General features: G+C 40.4%; 1 protein-coding gene across 8 annotated transcripts in view; it reads right to left on the reverse strand.

Annotated features, from left to right (window-relative positions):
* Positions 1-14221, reverse strand: part of NEK10 (NIMA related kinase 10) — a 235895-nt gene that overhangs the window by 203662 nt on the left and 18012 nt on the right. For 7 of the 8 annotated variants that reach the window (XR_004626025.1, XR_004626022.1, XR_004626024.1 and 4 more), the window contains exons 2-5: positions 13898-14008; positions 13555-13615; positions 5598-5728; positions 3825-3923 (exon numbers count right to left, since the gene is read on the reverse strand). Coding sequence is in view for 3 of the 8 variants with exons in the window: in XM_019796374.2 (XP_019651933.1) it covers positions 3825-3923; positions 5598-5728; positions 13555-13615; positions 13898-13971 (365 nt within the window). In the remaining 5 variants the exon portion in view is untranslated. Of the gene's footprint in view, positions 1-3824; positions 3924-5597; positions 5729-13554; positions 13616-13897; positions 14009-14221 lie in introns of those variants that run through there. The other variant, XM_019796375.2, reaches the window with a different exon arrangement.

A 14221-nucleotide genomic window follows, 5' to 3' on the forward strand; every position in this document is an offset into this window, starting at 1 on the left:
TGCATTTTTACTGAAAAGGTCACGCTAAATGGTTCAGGTGGTTCTCTTTCAACTGAAATTTGAAAACCCTGTATATACTTATCTCTATAAAAGTTACAGGCAGGGGAAGAGAGGATATCCTGGCAATTGTGGGGTAATCGTACCAGGAAGAGACCAGTTAAGTGAAATCACTTTAAATAACACCAAATTTCATATTAAATAGCAGGGGACAAGATTTAATGAAAACATGATCTTAAAATATAAACTATGAAACTAAGATCTATTTTATCTTACATTTAACGAAATTTAAGTTATAATTGCAACTCTGCCCTAATAACTAGAACAAAGCAGGAATGGACTCTGCTGACGTTTTGGAGCATACTTTTTCTGACCAATCATGTAACATGATCCAACATCCCTGAATTCATTTTTTACTTTTGCAGCAAAAAGAGGTTCATTTTTGCAAATATATTGGAAAGAGTCATCAATTTGTCCTAAAGTCCTCTCCTAACCTTTGTTGGTCCAATTGTGCTTTTTTAAAGTCCCACCTCATCATCTTCCTTGTTAATACCCTCTTCTTCAATTGTCAGTGGTCTCATTCTGCCAGTGCCTCATTCGATGGATCCCAACAGGTCAGCCCCATCACTTTTAGTATCTTCATGAAATTCTATATCTTTAGCTAGATTTGCAAGTTAATTTCACAACTAGTTTATGTTATATTTGCACTGTGTTATAGGATCTGCACGTGGTCCGGCAATCAGCAAGGAATGGACCAACAAAGAGAGAGCTCAGAAGAACAGATACACAGAAGAGATATCTGAGTAGAGGCCAATTTTATAAGCAGTTAATTAGAGGATATGGCAATTTTGTGACAAGTTTTACTTCCCTGTACAACCTCGTAACAACCTAGTCTTGGATACCAAGCACCTTTGTACTTCCCTGGACAGGCAGATGACAGGGAAGGGGGTGGATTTATTTTTGAACAGTAGACTGTCCTACAGACAAATGACATATATGGCACAAGGGAAAGTTGGAAGATCAAAATTTGCTTCCATACTCTGCTACACATAAAGATTCATGACCACATGTAACCAGCAGTAACCTCAGCTTCAGACACGATACTTTCCTTGCCCTTTGAGATCGGCCATGAGGTGTTTGCAGTGCTTACAGCATCACCTTATCTGACCCTGGATTAACAAGTCCTGTCTCATTTCAGATGCCACCTGGCAATTTCAGTTCTGAGAACAAGGGAGTAATCACAGGTCAATCTTAGGAAAAGCACCCAGAAAGGAGGTATCCAGAAGTGTGGTTTAGGGGAAGATTGCAGTTGGGGAGAATGAAATAGATCAAGAAAAAGAACAGCATCACTCGGGCATAAACCGACTTAGGACTTGGAAGGGCTCACACTCTACACATGAGACAAAATTCCCACTCAGCCATATCCTCAGGGTAAACCTGAATGGCATAGCATCCTGAATATGTCCAATCTTGTCTACAGCCTGAACTGGACCGAAGACCAAAGTCCACGGTCCTTCCACCTCCCCCAGTATTTAGTTGTCATAATATAAATAAATAGTTTATATCCACCATATTTTCCCTTGTATTGGGATAGTGGGTAAATATTTTGCTGACCAGACTAGATGCTGAGTCCCTAGAAGAAAGGGATCATGTGTCCTAGTCATCTTTGTATTTTCACCCTCTCTTCCTTCCCCACTGTTTATTCCCTCTCTTCTCTGCACACAGTAGATATTCAAAAATTTATTTATTGAATCGAATCCAAGCTTTCCAGCCAACATTAAATCTGATGTTTGCGAAGAAAAGGACAGGAAGCTATACCAGCAAAGGCCCTGAGATGTAATTCTTCTATAAGTCTAAATTTAGAGGGAAAAGGAGGAGAAAAGGTAAATCTGGCTATCTTAGCAAGGTCATATGGGGTGAGAAACAATGGAAGACCTTTACACTTAAGCCATTTTGACCCAACCCTGCTTTTAGAATAGAACTGAACGTAACAATCTGTCAGCAGCCAAAGGATGACATAAAAGGATGCCCTTGATGTTCAACATTCCTAAGTTCCTTCTCGTACTATGAAAGCAAAGACAGCTATAATCATCTCTTCCTAGTTTGAAGATTTCCAGGGACTACTCATGTTGCAAGTCAGTAATTCCATCCAATCTAAGATGCCTCATTAATCACTAAGAATTTGAAAAGGTCCTGACAAGGGATCTCTTAACTTCAGAATTGTTAAGATCTTTTCGACTGTTGGATGCCAACCCTTGCCCGATTAGTTTCCCTAACAATTTCTGCATCTAGTGCCCTCCGACTGCGGACACAGTGACATCTCTCACATCTTTAATATAGGAAATATTCTGCCTTCCTCAAAGTACTGACCTGATAAATGGTCTACTGGACCTCTCTTGAAGAGTCCGTGATAGTCGTCTTCAAAACAAGTTAAAGAACATCATTTCCTAATACCATTTCAGGCATAATTATTCTGCTGCTACCCATTGTTCTACTCTGTTTAAGCTCAAGAAGAAAACAGTCCAGGACAACTTCATGTCCTTTGTAGTAGCGTTCATTAATCTTTCAACAATCTTTGAGTATATTGTCAAGAACTGAGCAGGGATCCAATTCCATTACCATGATAAAGATTTTAGGTTTTTTGTATTATCTGAGCCAGTCTAATAATCCTCTGCCTAAATCAAGTACAAAGGCATAACAGATGCAGTCCCAATCCTGAATTGCTTTAAACTAAACCAATGTATTTGGCAGCCACTATCCAATACTTAAAAACATAATACTAAATAACCCCCCTGCAAAAGATCAAATCATTAGACCACCACTTAGGTGGGCATATTTAGTAGCTGATTCATCATGGAGGACCCACCACCATACTGTTCTACTTAAAGTCAGCTATTGCACTGGACCGAGTCACTTGGTCCAGGCATTAAATTATTAGTATTTGTCCTATTTTCCAGAATAGGAGTAATTTTTTCCCATCTCGCTGGGGCAGAATTCAGGTATCTCAATCAAGTCCCACAGCAATGGGGGAGATTCAAGGTTCTTTATAGGCATCTTCTCAGCTGATACTTGGGGGAGAGAGCCTGGGCCTCCAGGGAAGAATAGAAGGCAAGGTCCCACCATGACACAGTGCCAGGAGCCACCTTCATATCTAGCAATAGAATCACCAGCTCACACTTCAAGCAGCCCAAACGGATAGAAAATTTAGTCCTGACTGCAATTCAACACTAGTCAATGGCTCACTGAAAATCCCTGATGTTTGTGAGACAGAATCTAGAGGTCTTGCTAATCCTTCTCTATGGTCCCAACACTGCACCTGTGTTAAGACAAGGAAGAGTAATGGAGAGAACATCTGACTTGGTCCTGAGAAGAAACATCATCACTGGGCCGTGACTGGAGGTTACACATTCATCCTTTCCCCAGGGTCAAGGCTGGGGCAGCCCATTTAATCAGTCCTTGTATCAACCACAGAAGTGACGCAGGAGGATGCTGGCCATGGGGTTACCCAATGTCTGTTTCATAAGGACCCCGGCAATAAACTCCTCCCGAGTATCCAAATTCAAAGTGAGAAAAATAAGAAAAACAGTATAACATGGGTTATGCCATTTTACCTTATCTGTTATAACATTTGGCTAAATGCAGTACTTAACCAGAGTAACTTGAATGAGATCGCCTGCAGTGCCTATTCATCTGCTTCCTGCTAAATGATATTTGCTCTATTTTATCTTTCAAGTATGATGTGTTCAATCTCATAAACTGCTTCAAACCATATGCTAGGAATATGCCATTCTTGGGTAAATTGTTGGTCTTTTCTGGAAGAATCTTACCTGCAGATGAGTCTGTTTTTCACCAAGGCTGTAAAGATCTCCTGAAATAGTTTATGCTGGGGATGTTTGCTGAAGTTTCTCTCATTCTTGTAGTTTATGCTGATATGGAACAAACAGAAAAGCATTTTGTAACAGAAATTTTTTAGGCTGCCTCAGAGCTCCTAATGCAGGCACAGATCATCCGTATTCACGCAGACATTGAAGGATTCTCGGGATTTAACATATTGCTGAAGGTACATATCGACTGTTAAAAAAGGAACTAGAAAGTCAATTATAAATAATAATAAAGATTCTGATCGAGCGTACATACTTCATTTCACCAAGTCACTAAATTATGCCTCATAAACACTTCATAGCTAAACTTGTTCAGGGGGTGGAAAAGGGGATACAAAGAGAAAGAATGATGAGAACATATTATCTAGACGCTGTGCATGAGGCAGTACGCAATTCTTCCCTTCGTTTTTCCACCCACAACCCCACTGGCTGCTATAGCCATTAACACCAGCACTTACCATACATATTTCCCTGTAGGTAATATGGATTCATCAAACACAGCCTACACCCCTCCAGCCGTGAAAAGTTTCTGTGGTTGCTGATCGTTTGCTGTGTATGGGTATGTGTCTGTGTGTGTATATGTGTGTTTAACAAAGTCTGGAGGCATCCCATCTTCAGCTTCTTTCTTCTGATTACAGCCAATTAAAGAGGTTATAAATACCGCAAAACAGTCCACTTTAAAACTGGGAGAAGATAAGAGATAATGCACAAAATGGTGACATTGCTATAAAATATAGGATATACTATTTTTGTGCATATGAAAATAGACCAGGTTTAAGATCCAGGCCAAATAAGCTGGAATTACATGAATATATCACCTCAAAGCAAGTTCTACGGCCTTATATCATCATTTGTACTGTTCTGCCTTTGCAGTCTTTCAGATGTCCTTGGACAGTGAGCATGCCCCTACCCTAGCCAGGCGAGCGCTGTAATGCATTCTTAGTATCTAGTAGACTTAATATGTAAGAATTTTTAGGGAATTTAATGTTCCTCACTAAATACAAACTGTGTAATGTCATGTGATTTTGTGGAATATTAAATTCATTGTCATAAAATGACAGGGAGACAAAAATCTAGGACAAATAAATAAATGATCATTCTAGAATATTCATCTTGTTATTTCATGCCATTCATTATTTACATGGCACTTAGTGCCAAATGATGTCAGCACACTGTAAAACTGAGTGAACCAGCTCCTGGAAGGGGAGTGGCCCACAGAACTTGCAATTTCTAGGAGGTCTAAATGGCAATAGGAGAGAGGAGCATGGATTGACGGTTTCCATGTTAAAGGTGAGGTGCAATCCCTTCAACTGAAAACGTCAATTGCTTTGACAACCACAGTCCTTAGCCACCACATCTGCTCACAGCAATGGCTTCTTTTATGCCTCTTCAGTGCTGGCAAGGTATGGGCAGACCAAAAGCTGAAGACAAAGCCTGGAATCAACCAGGCCAGCTCAACAACCTGAAACCACTTTCTCATGGACCAAATGCCAAAAGTATCTCAGCAAGTGTCCTGAAACTCCCAGGTCGGTTCCAGATGCAGCCATTAAGCTATATTTATGCACTACTTCTGGGAATGATTTAAGCATGAACTAAAATGATTTAAGTTAGGAATCCCCGTGGTAAATTTTTAGACAGCTTTAAATTTTAGCTCCTGTGACAAAGTTTGAGGCTAATTAGAATAGGTTGCTGAAGGCAAGGGAGATACTGGATTCTTACCTAAAATTTTCCAGTTCAACTGCTTCTGTGGACTCATGCCACTGACCTCGGGCTCTGTGTCCACCCACCTTGATGACGTGCTCAGTCTTCGTCATGCTATTCTGGGCACTATCAAAGTTAATGGCTGGAAGCTATAGAAATAGAAGCACAGGACTCATGAGGATAAAAATAAAGAAAGTAACAAAATGGGGGGAAGGGGTAGATGGAGGCCAAATGAAGGGAATGAGTTTTTTCCCAAACCAATAATTAACATGAGAGCCAAGCCAAATGTAGTTTCCCAAGATTCAAACATCTTTGACTTAAACATTTATTCTCTCTACCTTACGCTGCTTTATTTTTCTTCATAGCTTGTAACACCACCTGCCATATCTTACAGTTATTTATGTATTTTCAGTCTCCCTTGGATTATAATGGCAGCTCAAGATGAGAAGCACTTTGAACACAGTCAGGCCTGAGCATTAGGAGTTTTTGAAGCTTCTTGGGTCATTCGAATGTGCCACCATAATAGAGAGTTTCCAGATCCAGCTAGAACTCTCTGGTAGAGTGTGAAACCCCAAACTGAGACCAAGTCATCGTTCTTCAACATTTGCCAATCATACACACTGCTTGCCAGGTGTTAGGGACATAAAGGTAAAGGAGATTTTATTCTTTTTAATCAGTCTGAACACCTTGATTAGTCAATCACATTTATAAAAGTCATGAATTCACCAAAAGAAAAGTAAAAATTTGCTTAAAAAAAAGAAAAAGAAAAGAAAAAATTTGCTTAAATTAACTATAACAACTCAAGTATGCCCCCCACTTACAATATGAACCTGTAATTATTTATATAATAAATTGTAAGTTATCGGTGTTAAAATAGTTTCATCTACCAGTATGCACCTATAATTGGGACAACCTTGAGGACTGGTTTTTTGTACCATGGTAAAGCTGAGCACAGTGCAAACAAATACCTTATTCTTTCCAAAGTACGAATGAAGGATATTCTATAGTTAGTGAAATTATTACAGATGAGGTAAATAGAACACAATAGAAATAAATAAAGGGTCCACTTTTCCATTCTATATATTTATCAAATAAAACTACTATATGTTGTACTTACCTTATTCTGCCAAAATATTTGACACTAATCCACATAAAGACATCATTTCCCTTTCCAAAAAGAGTATGTCTGACTTCCCATTAGGCAGTCAGCTTATAAAAAGATGCATTATAATAATGACATTGTTTAATGGCTAGCAAAAAAAAAAAAAATCCTTCTTCATCATATGCCAGCACAGCTGCATTCTCAAAACATTAATAATAAATCTTTCATCCTGTTAAACTACCTTTCTATCTCAGTAGAGTGGGCCAATCAATCCACAACCACCACAAGACAACGGGCCATGGGCACTGGAGAGAGTAAGGCTTATTGGCTGAGAGAACTAACTCTAGGCCAGATGCCCTGGTTTAAAACTACCAAGAGGTAGCTGAATGATCTTGGAAATGTTACTAATCTCCCTGTGGATTAGTTTCCACGTCATTGAAATGGAAATAATAATAATAATTGTGTACAGAGTTATTACGAAAACTAAGTGAGTTAGTATTTATAAAGCATTTGCTATGTGCCTGGCATAGTTTCTGAGTGCTTTATAAATACTCTTTTAATCCTCATGATTATTTCCCCTATACAGATGAATTGGTTAACCAACTAAAATGTGTCCTTACAAATTAGATGACCCCTGGATGTGATAACCCAAATGATATTGGCCATGAAGTCACAGCAATGAGCAAATATTCCTGTGTTACACAGGAAACATCACTATGTAGCAAACAGGAAGTGGATTTTCCGGGTCCAAGGTATTTCAAACCCCCTGCCATTACCACAACTCCCAGAATACTGATCACAAGACGGAAGTGGTCAGCACAGAGAAAAATGGTCCAGTCCACTCAGGGAAGAGGGGTGGAAAGCTGCCACAGCCTACAGCCATTCCCTTTGCCGGCAGAACAGGCAGCCAGAATTGGGAATCAACTCATGGAGACTCAGTAGGTAAGATGGACTTGGCAGCTATAGTTGCAAAGACCATGAACTTAATAGAAGGAACCTTGAAGCAACCAGCCCTCTTCTGACAAAAACAATGTGAGTTCAGAGTCCAATTCAATACCCAGAGCCTTTTCCCTTGCCTCCCCAATTCCTCAGGCCCTCCGTATTCTTCAACATCTACTGTAGGAGGTCCAGTGAAACCTGGATGATACCGCTCACCCCCTGGGATTGTCACCATCAGGGTATCCATGTGAGCCTCCCCTTACAGATATCTTCACATTAAGCCATTAGTTCTTCCAAAGCATACTACATTTGACAGATTATTCTGGGCAACCCAACATCTGAAACTTTGGACATAATAAATTCCCATAACACAAATTGACAGAGATCATTTTACAATGTGTCCTGTCCTTTCCCATGAGTGACGTATTTGCAGGCACTTGGATTTGAAAACCTATTCAAAAGGCACAGGACCCAACCATCATTCATCTTCATGACCGCCATCATCATAGATGATACTTACATGGCGCTCACCACATGCCAGGCACTGTTCAAAGTGCTCTGCAAGTATTAAATATATTTAATCCTTATTACAACCCTATGAGATAAATACCATTTTCTAGATGAGAAAACTAAGGCACACAGGGGGTGAGTGACTTGCCTAAGGGTCACCTAGCTAGCAAGGGGCAGAGCTCGTATTCAAATCCAGGCAACCTGCCTCCCTCTCCAACATCCTCAGTCCTCCACCATCTGAGCATGTATCTCTAGTGCTGAGAAACACTATCCTGAGTCAGTCCTCTTGCTTTTCAGAGTTCTACTCTTGCCCAAGGTTTTTTTCATGCTGAGATGAAAATCTCTCCCTGTGCTCTGTTCCTGTCCTCCAGTCCAGCGTCATCTCTTTGCACAATATTTGAAAGGACTAAACTGTTTCTGTAAATGTGTAGAGGGGTTAGTTCTGGGGGAATCCCCAGACTTCATGCTGTGAGGACAAACAACCCTGAGGAGAGGCCTCTCACCCACAAACAGCGCCCACTTGCCAGCCCTGGTTGGTGTTGAGAGGATCACAGCACTTAGCAGCAACCCCATCGGGGACCTGAACCAGAACCCTCCAGGCCAACTGCTCTGAATTCATGACCCAGGAAATGGGTGAGAGACAGTAAATGATCATTGTTGCTTTAAACCACTAAATTTTAGAATGATTTGCTGTGCAGGATTTGATAAGAAATCCACCACGGACTAAAATAAGAATCCACTAGTCTCTATAATATAAATTAATAAATGAATAAACCAAACAGGTCAGGCAGATATAAAACTGGGCCCCAAGTTCTGGCTGCATTGAATTGGTCACTTGTCCCGGAAACTACTGCAGTGTTTGACCACTCCACGCCTGGGCGTGTGTGGTAGACGGCGACTCCCGATCATGTTTCGGGGCTCAGCTCAAACAGCCTCCTGCTGAGCACCTGCCCCAGCCTTCTTGGCACACCGGTTCCCTCCCTTCCTGGTGGCATTACTACGCTGACCTCTCTTACAGCACTTACCACACCTGTCTAGTTTACACATCGGCCTCTTCCCTTTGAACATGGCCACCCTGAGGGCAGCATCCTATCTGTCTATCTTTGTGTTCTTAGCACCTCTCACAGAGCCTGGCACACAGTATGGACTCAAAGGGGAAACTTGAATGAACGCTTACTTTATCCTCTGTCTCTTTCCTAAACTGTTACCTTGTTCACCACTTCTAGATGCGTCCATCCACTCCACACTTTTGTTGCAGACACATAATTTGTCAGAAGTGTGATGAGGCACTGGGCATATAGGAAGCAGGACAACCACGGCCTCTGCCTTCAAGGAGTTCAGAGTCCCATGGGGTGGGGGAGGGGTAAACCAGCATGAGAACAGGCTGCAAGATGAGTGAACAAGTGTTTGTTGCAGTAGAAAGTAAAGGAGAGACAGGGCGGGCCATGGACCAGGATGCCAAGAGTATTTCAGAGTACTCCAGACAGACTTTTACGGGCTGGAAGACAGAGGACAGCGATGTGTGCTCTAGAAAGTGAGAGGCACCTGAGTAGCTTGAATAGTATGCGCAGAAAGTGAAGAGACTTACAGATTGAAACGCAGGACTTTCCTAAAAATGTGACTGTGTCACTTCTGATTGGAAATGTCAACATTCCCTATTGCTTATAGGATCAAATACAAAATGTGTAGATGGGCCTTCAGACACTGCACAATGTCATCTAGCTCTAGGTATGACTACTTCCAACAGGAACGCCTTGTCACCATTTTACTTAAATGCTTGTTATTTTCCTTTCTTCAGATATCTGATTATTTTACTCACTTCACTGATGGATGCCTTTCCACCAATTCCACTGATGCAAAACCGGCCCATTTTCCAAGAACCATCTCCTTCCTGTGATTTGAACTAAAAGTGGACTCCTTATGCCTGTCAAAATCCATACACCCACTGTCTGTACCATTCATGCAGGACTCATGTCTTGCCTTCTCATGTGCTATGACTGCCTTTCCCATACCTCATCCCTCAGAACACAGGAACTGTGCCTTATGCCTTTTCTTTCCACAGTATTTATCAAAACCTCTTTCATTTCAAGATCATTAATTGGTCTATAATGAATTCATTTGTTCTTTCTTCTACCTTTTTTACTTATTGCGAACCAACTTCTCAGCTTCCTGTGACTTTGAATGTAGGGGAAGAAATCTGAATTCCAGCTTTTGGCAGATTACTTCAAGATTTGTGGAAACCTCTGGTGAAATCTCCAACCAACTTTGTAATTTCACTTTGCTTCAACAACCCTGGGGCAATTCCTTTCCTTGCATTATTTGTCTTTACTGGGTTATGGTTATTCTAACCTTGCCCCCTCAGTGTTCTGTCCCACTGTGGGACTGTCCAACAGAACAGCAAGCTCTAATGTGGTTAAACAAGGCACACAGAGATAGAGCAGTCAAGACAAAGAAAGAAAGTAGAACATTGGAACACAAGGAAACAATAGAGAAGTGGCTTGGCTCATTAGAGATTCAGATAAAGGACATTCAGTTCTTTGCGATTCTCTGCTGAAACCACAAAGTAAATTTCCTCTGCAACCGAATAATTGGCCATTTTGGTCCATTTGCAAATAACAGGCCAGATCTTGTTAGATCAGAAATTCAGGTGAGTGAGCCCTACTCCCAAATTTCTCTTTTCAAATTGACTGCTAAAAATCTCAGAGCCAAATGTGTGACCCACTTGCATATTTTGATGGCATCTCTGTGTGCCTCACTCTACTTTGTCCCCAACCTTTGTTCTTCTTTCTTCTTTGGCCCTAGTTTTAATTTATGATAAAGTCATACTTTGTGTATCTTTGAAAAATCCTCCTTACATTCTTTCTGGAACAAGCAAGATATAAATAAATGCTTGATTTATTCTTTCCAATATCTTTCTTCTCCATACTATTCAAATAAAAGGAGAATAGGGTGTTCAGAATAACATTTATTATTTCAAAATTAAAAATGAATTAAGGTTTGATAAACAGAATTAGAAATGAATTCTGTGAACCTTGGGACCTTCATATCATTGAGGACATTTTCATTTCTTCTTAGAACCACCTACTTTCTGAATAATTCAAGCATTACAAATATGCATTTTTATACATGTGAAAGACTTCACAAAAAGCTATGCCATGCAAACTTGTCAGACAACAAACTGCAAATTCTAAAATTGGTTAAAGAAAGAGGAACTATTAAATTCACTTTAGTTAACCCCACTAGGTGTTAACAAGAAAGTGGTGTTGAAAAGAGACACAATAGATCTAGTCAGCATGAGCTTCAAAGTTGGAAAATTAGAGGCAAAAACCACCCTTTGTGGGGCACCTGGGTGGCTCAGTCCATTGAGCTTCTGACTCTTGGTTTCAGCTCAGGTCATGATCTCAGGGTAGTGATCGAGCCCCACATCAGGCTCCACACTCAGCACAGAGTCTGCTTGGGATTTCTCTCTCCCTCTCCCTCTGCCTCCACCCCTACTCATGCCTGCGCACACTCTCTCTCTCTCTCTCTCTCTTAAATAAATAAATAAATAAATCTTTAAAACAACACCATTGGTGTTTCTTTTATTCTGGCCATGAAGTTATACATGATCATGACGTAACTCAATTCTTAAACTGTAATTCAATTTGACAAAAACAGACCAAGAACTCACTAAATTGAGGATACAGTAAACCAGAGGCAAAGTCAAAGTTGCTGGCATTGGGAAATACATAATCTCATCTGGAAATAAGACATGTAGACAAGCATTTCTAAAACAAGGAAGGACATAGTGCTGCAACCGTGAAAGATTGCTTTGGGAAGAGAAAGATTGCTTCCAGAATGCAAAATAAAGGAAAGTTATGGAAGCGATATCAATCAATTTGGGTCTTAGAAATAGATGAGATTTTATAGTAAGGAATGGGAGAGGGGCAAATTTTCGGGAGAAGGGAATAGTAAAAGCAAACAGTAGAAGTCTTTGACATCATGGTTACCTCTTAGGATGTACAGTGAGAAAGAATGGGAACTACAACCAAAACCGTATGCTGAGTTACCTTGCTTACCTTCTAAGAAAGAATGGATGTGATTTGGGGTACCTATCCATGAAGGCTTGTGAGCAGCAAGCCAGGGAGATTCTTTTAGCAGGGCAGAGACAGACGAAGAGCAAGAGTGACTGCCGACACAGTTGGATGGGAAGAAATTGCTCATGGGGCCATAGAATAAATAACAGAGAAGAAGGATTGATAGGTGAAAAGATATTGTACGACCATGTTAACTCTGAATCAAGGATTATCCAACTATTTTTTGAACTGGAATTTAATTTCCCAAGTCATTTAAAAGGTTTCTCAGTGGCTAGAGGCATATATGGCAAAGATGTAGTGTTTGGGTTCAGATCTGTTTTCCAGCTATCAGCTGGCTGGCTGTATGATCTTGAGAAAGTCACTTAATTCCTTGTGCCTCAGTTTCCTACTCTATAAAAGTGGGGGATGTGGTTACTAAACAGGGTGATGTACCAGACACATAGTAAACATTCCCTAAATATGAACTATATTATATGGCCTTTATGTGCCATCAAATCATTAGAAAGTCATTCTCGACTATAAATAAATAGATAAAAATGTTGTAGCTCTCAATTAGTTTGATGGGTATAACAAAATCCATCAGGATTCCCACCACTTGATCTCTTAAACAAATTTATTTAAACAAGTGTGGCATAATAGACTTCGGTGCCAGCATCCCTACCATTTACCAGTTAATGATAATGAGTGTCTACTGTTAACATTAGCATTAGCGTTGCTGGGCTGTTCCCCAAATCTTCATGAATGCCTCGAATCTCAGGACTCTCCCAAGTCTTACAGAAACAAAACCAAAAAGAAAAGTTTCAAGATAAATTCTAGCAGACGTACCATGCTTTCTCCATGTAATAAAAATATAAAAATGCTATCATGAAAACAGCCAAATTTACTCCTTTCCCCTCCTTTCGGTGAGATAAAATGTGCAGCAAGCATCAAGAGCAGGACTGTAGGAACAGGGAAGCATGAGGAGGGGTGGAGGGGAGAAGAAAGGAAACTCAGTAATCAGTGTTTGGGAAAAAAATCAAATTCCCTAAAGCTCCAAAGAGTCAAACACTGGGCATTCAACAGAACACTACACTGTTTCTAGACTGAAGGGCTTTGGTAATTAGGACACATGGCAATAAGCAGAAAATAAAGCAGGGCCCAGCCATGAGACGAGAATGAAAAGGCTGTAGTGCTGAGTGTTGTCAGAACCTGAACCAGGTATGAGAGAACCAGCCAGATGAAGAAAGACGAAACATATTGAAGAACTAAGAAAAGCAGATACCTATTATTGTTCATAAAAATGCTAAGTCCCTTGGGAAACATGTGAGTTCTCTTTCATTAGTGCATGCACAGTCTTTGAAAACATTACCTGTTGTTTGCTTGACTGGACGTTCAAAAGACAACGAAGTCTTTTAAGATCTGAATAGTCCCTAGGAGAAAGAAGAACACGACATCAAGCAACTGAAGACTCCAGGCGAACTCGTCATCCCCACGGATGGCATTGCCCCCCTTCCCAGGCCCATTTTATAGGTGGAAACCTATATACACTAAGCATTTCCTTTAGAACTCTAGAAATGATCAAACATTTCAGTAAACACCATAACCTAGAGTAGTCATTGTCAAGGGTCTACTCTATTTCTCAAAAAGCCATTAAATCAGGTTGCTGGCCACTGTCTGAGTTACTAATTAGCAAAGATTCAGTAAGGGGTTACCTGGTGGTGATTCCTTGCTGTTTTTTATCAGTTGATTTTTCTGTGGTCTTCACCTTTTTGTCTTGATCAGGCATTGTAAAACATCAATGCCCCAGAATTAACATCGCCTGCCTTTCAAAATGAACAGGAGGGGAAAACTTTAGTTGGTTTGTGTCCTCCAAAATATTCTCAGGTTAAAAGTCACTTTATAATACTTATTTAAATATGCAAACACTAACATTTATTTATAATACAACAACAAGAATAATAATATGAATAGCATTTCGGGGCATCTGGGTGGCTTAGTCAGTTGAATGTCAGCCTAGGTTTTGGCTCAGGTCATGA

Source organism: Ailuropoda melanoleuca, chromosome 6 (genome assembly GCF_002007445.2).
Source record: "Ailuropoda melanoleuca isolate Jingjing chromosome 6, ASM200744v2, whole genome shotgun sequence".
Taxonomy (NCBI): domain Eukaryota; kingdom Metazoa; phylum Chordata; class Mammalia; order Carnivora; family Ursidae; genus Ailuropoda; species Ailuropoda melanoleuca.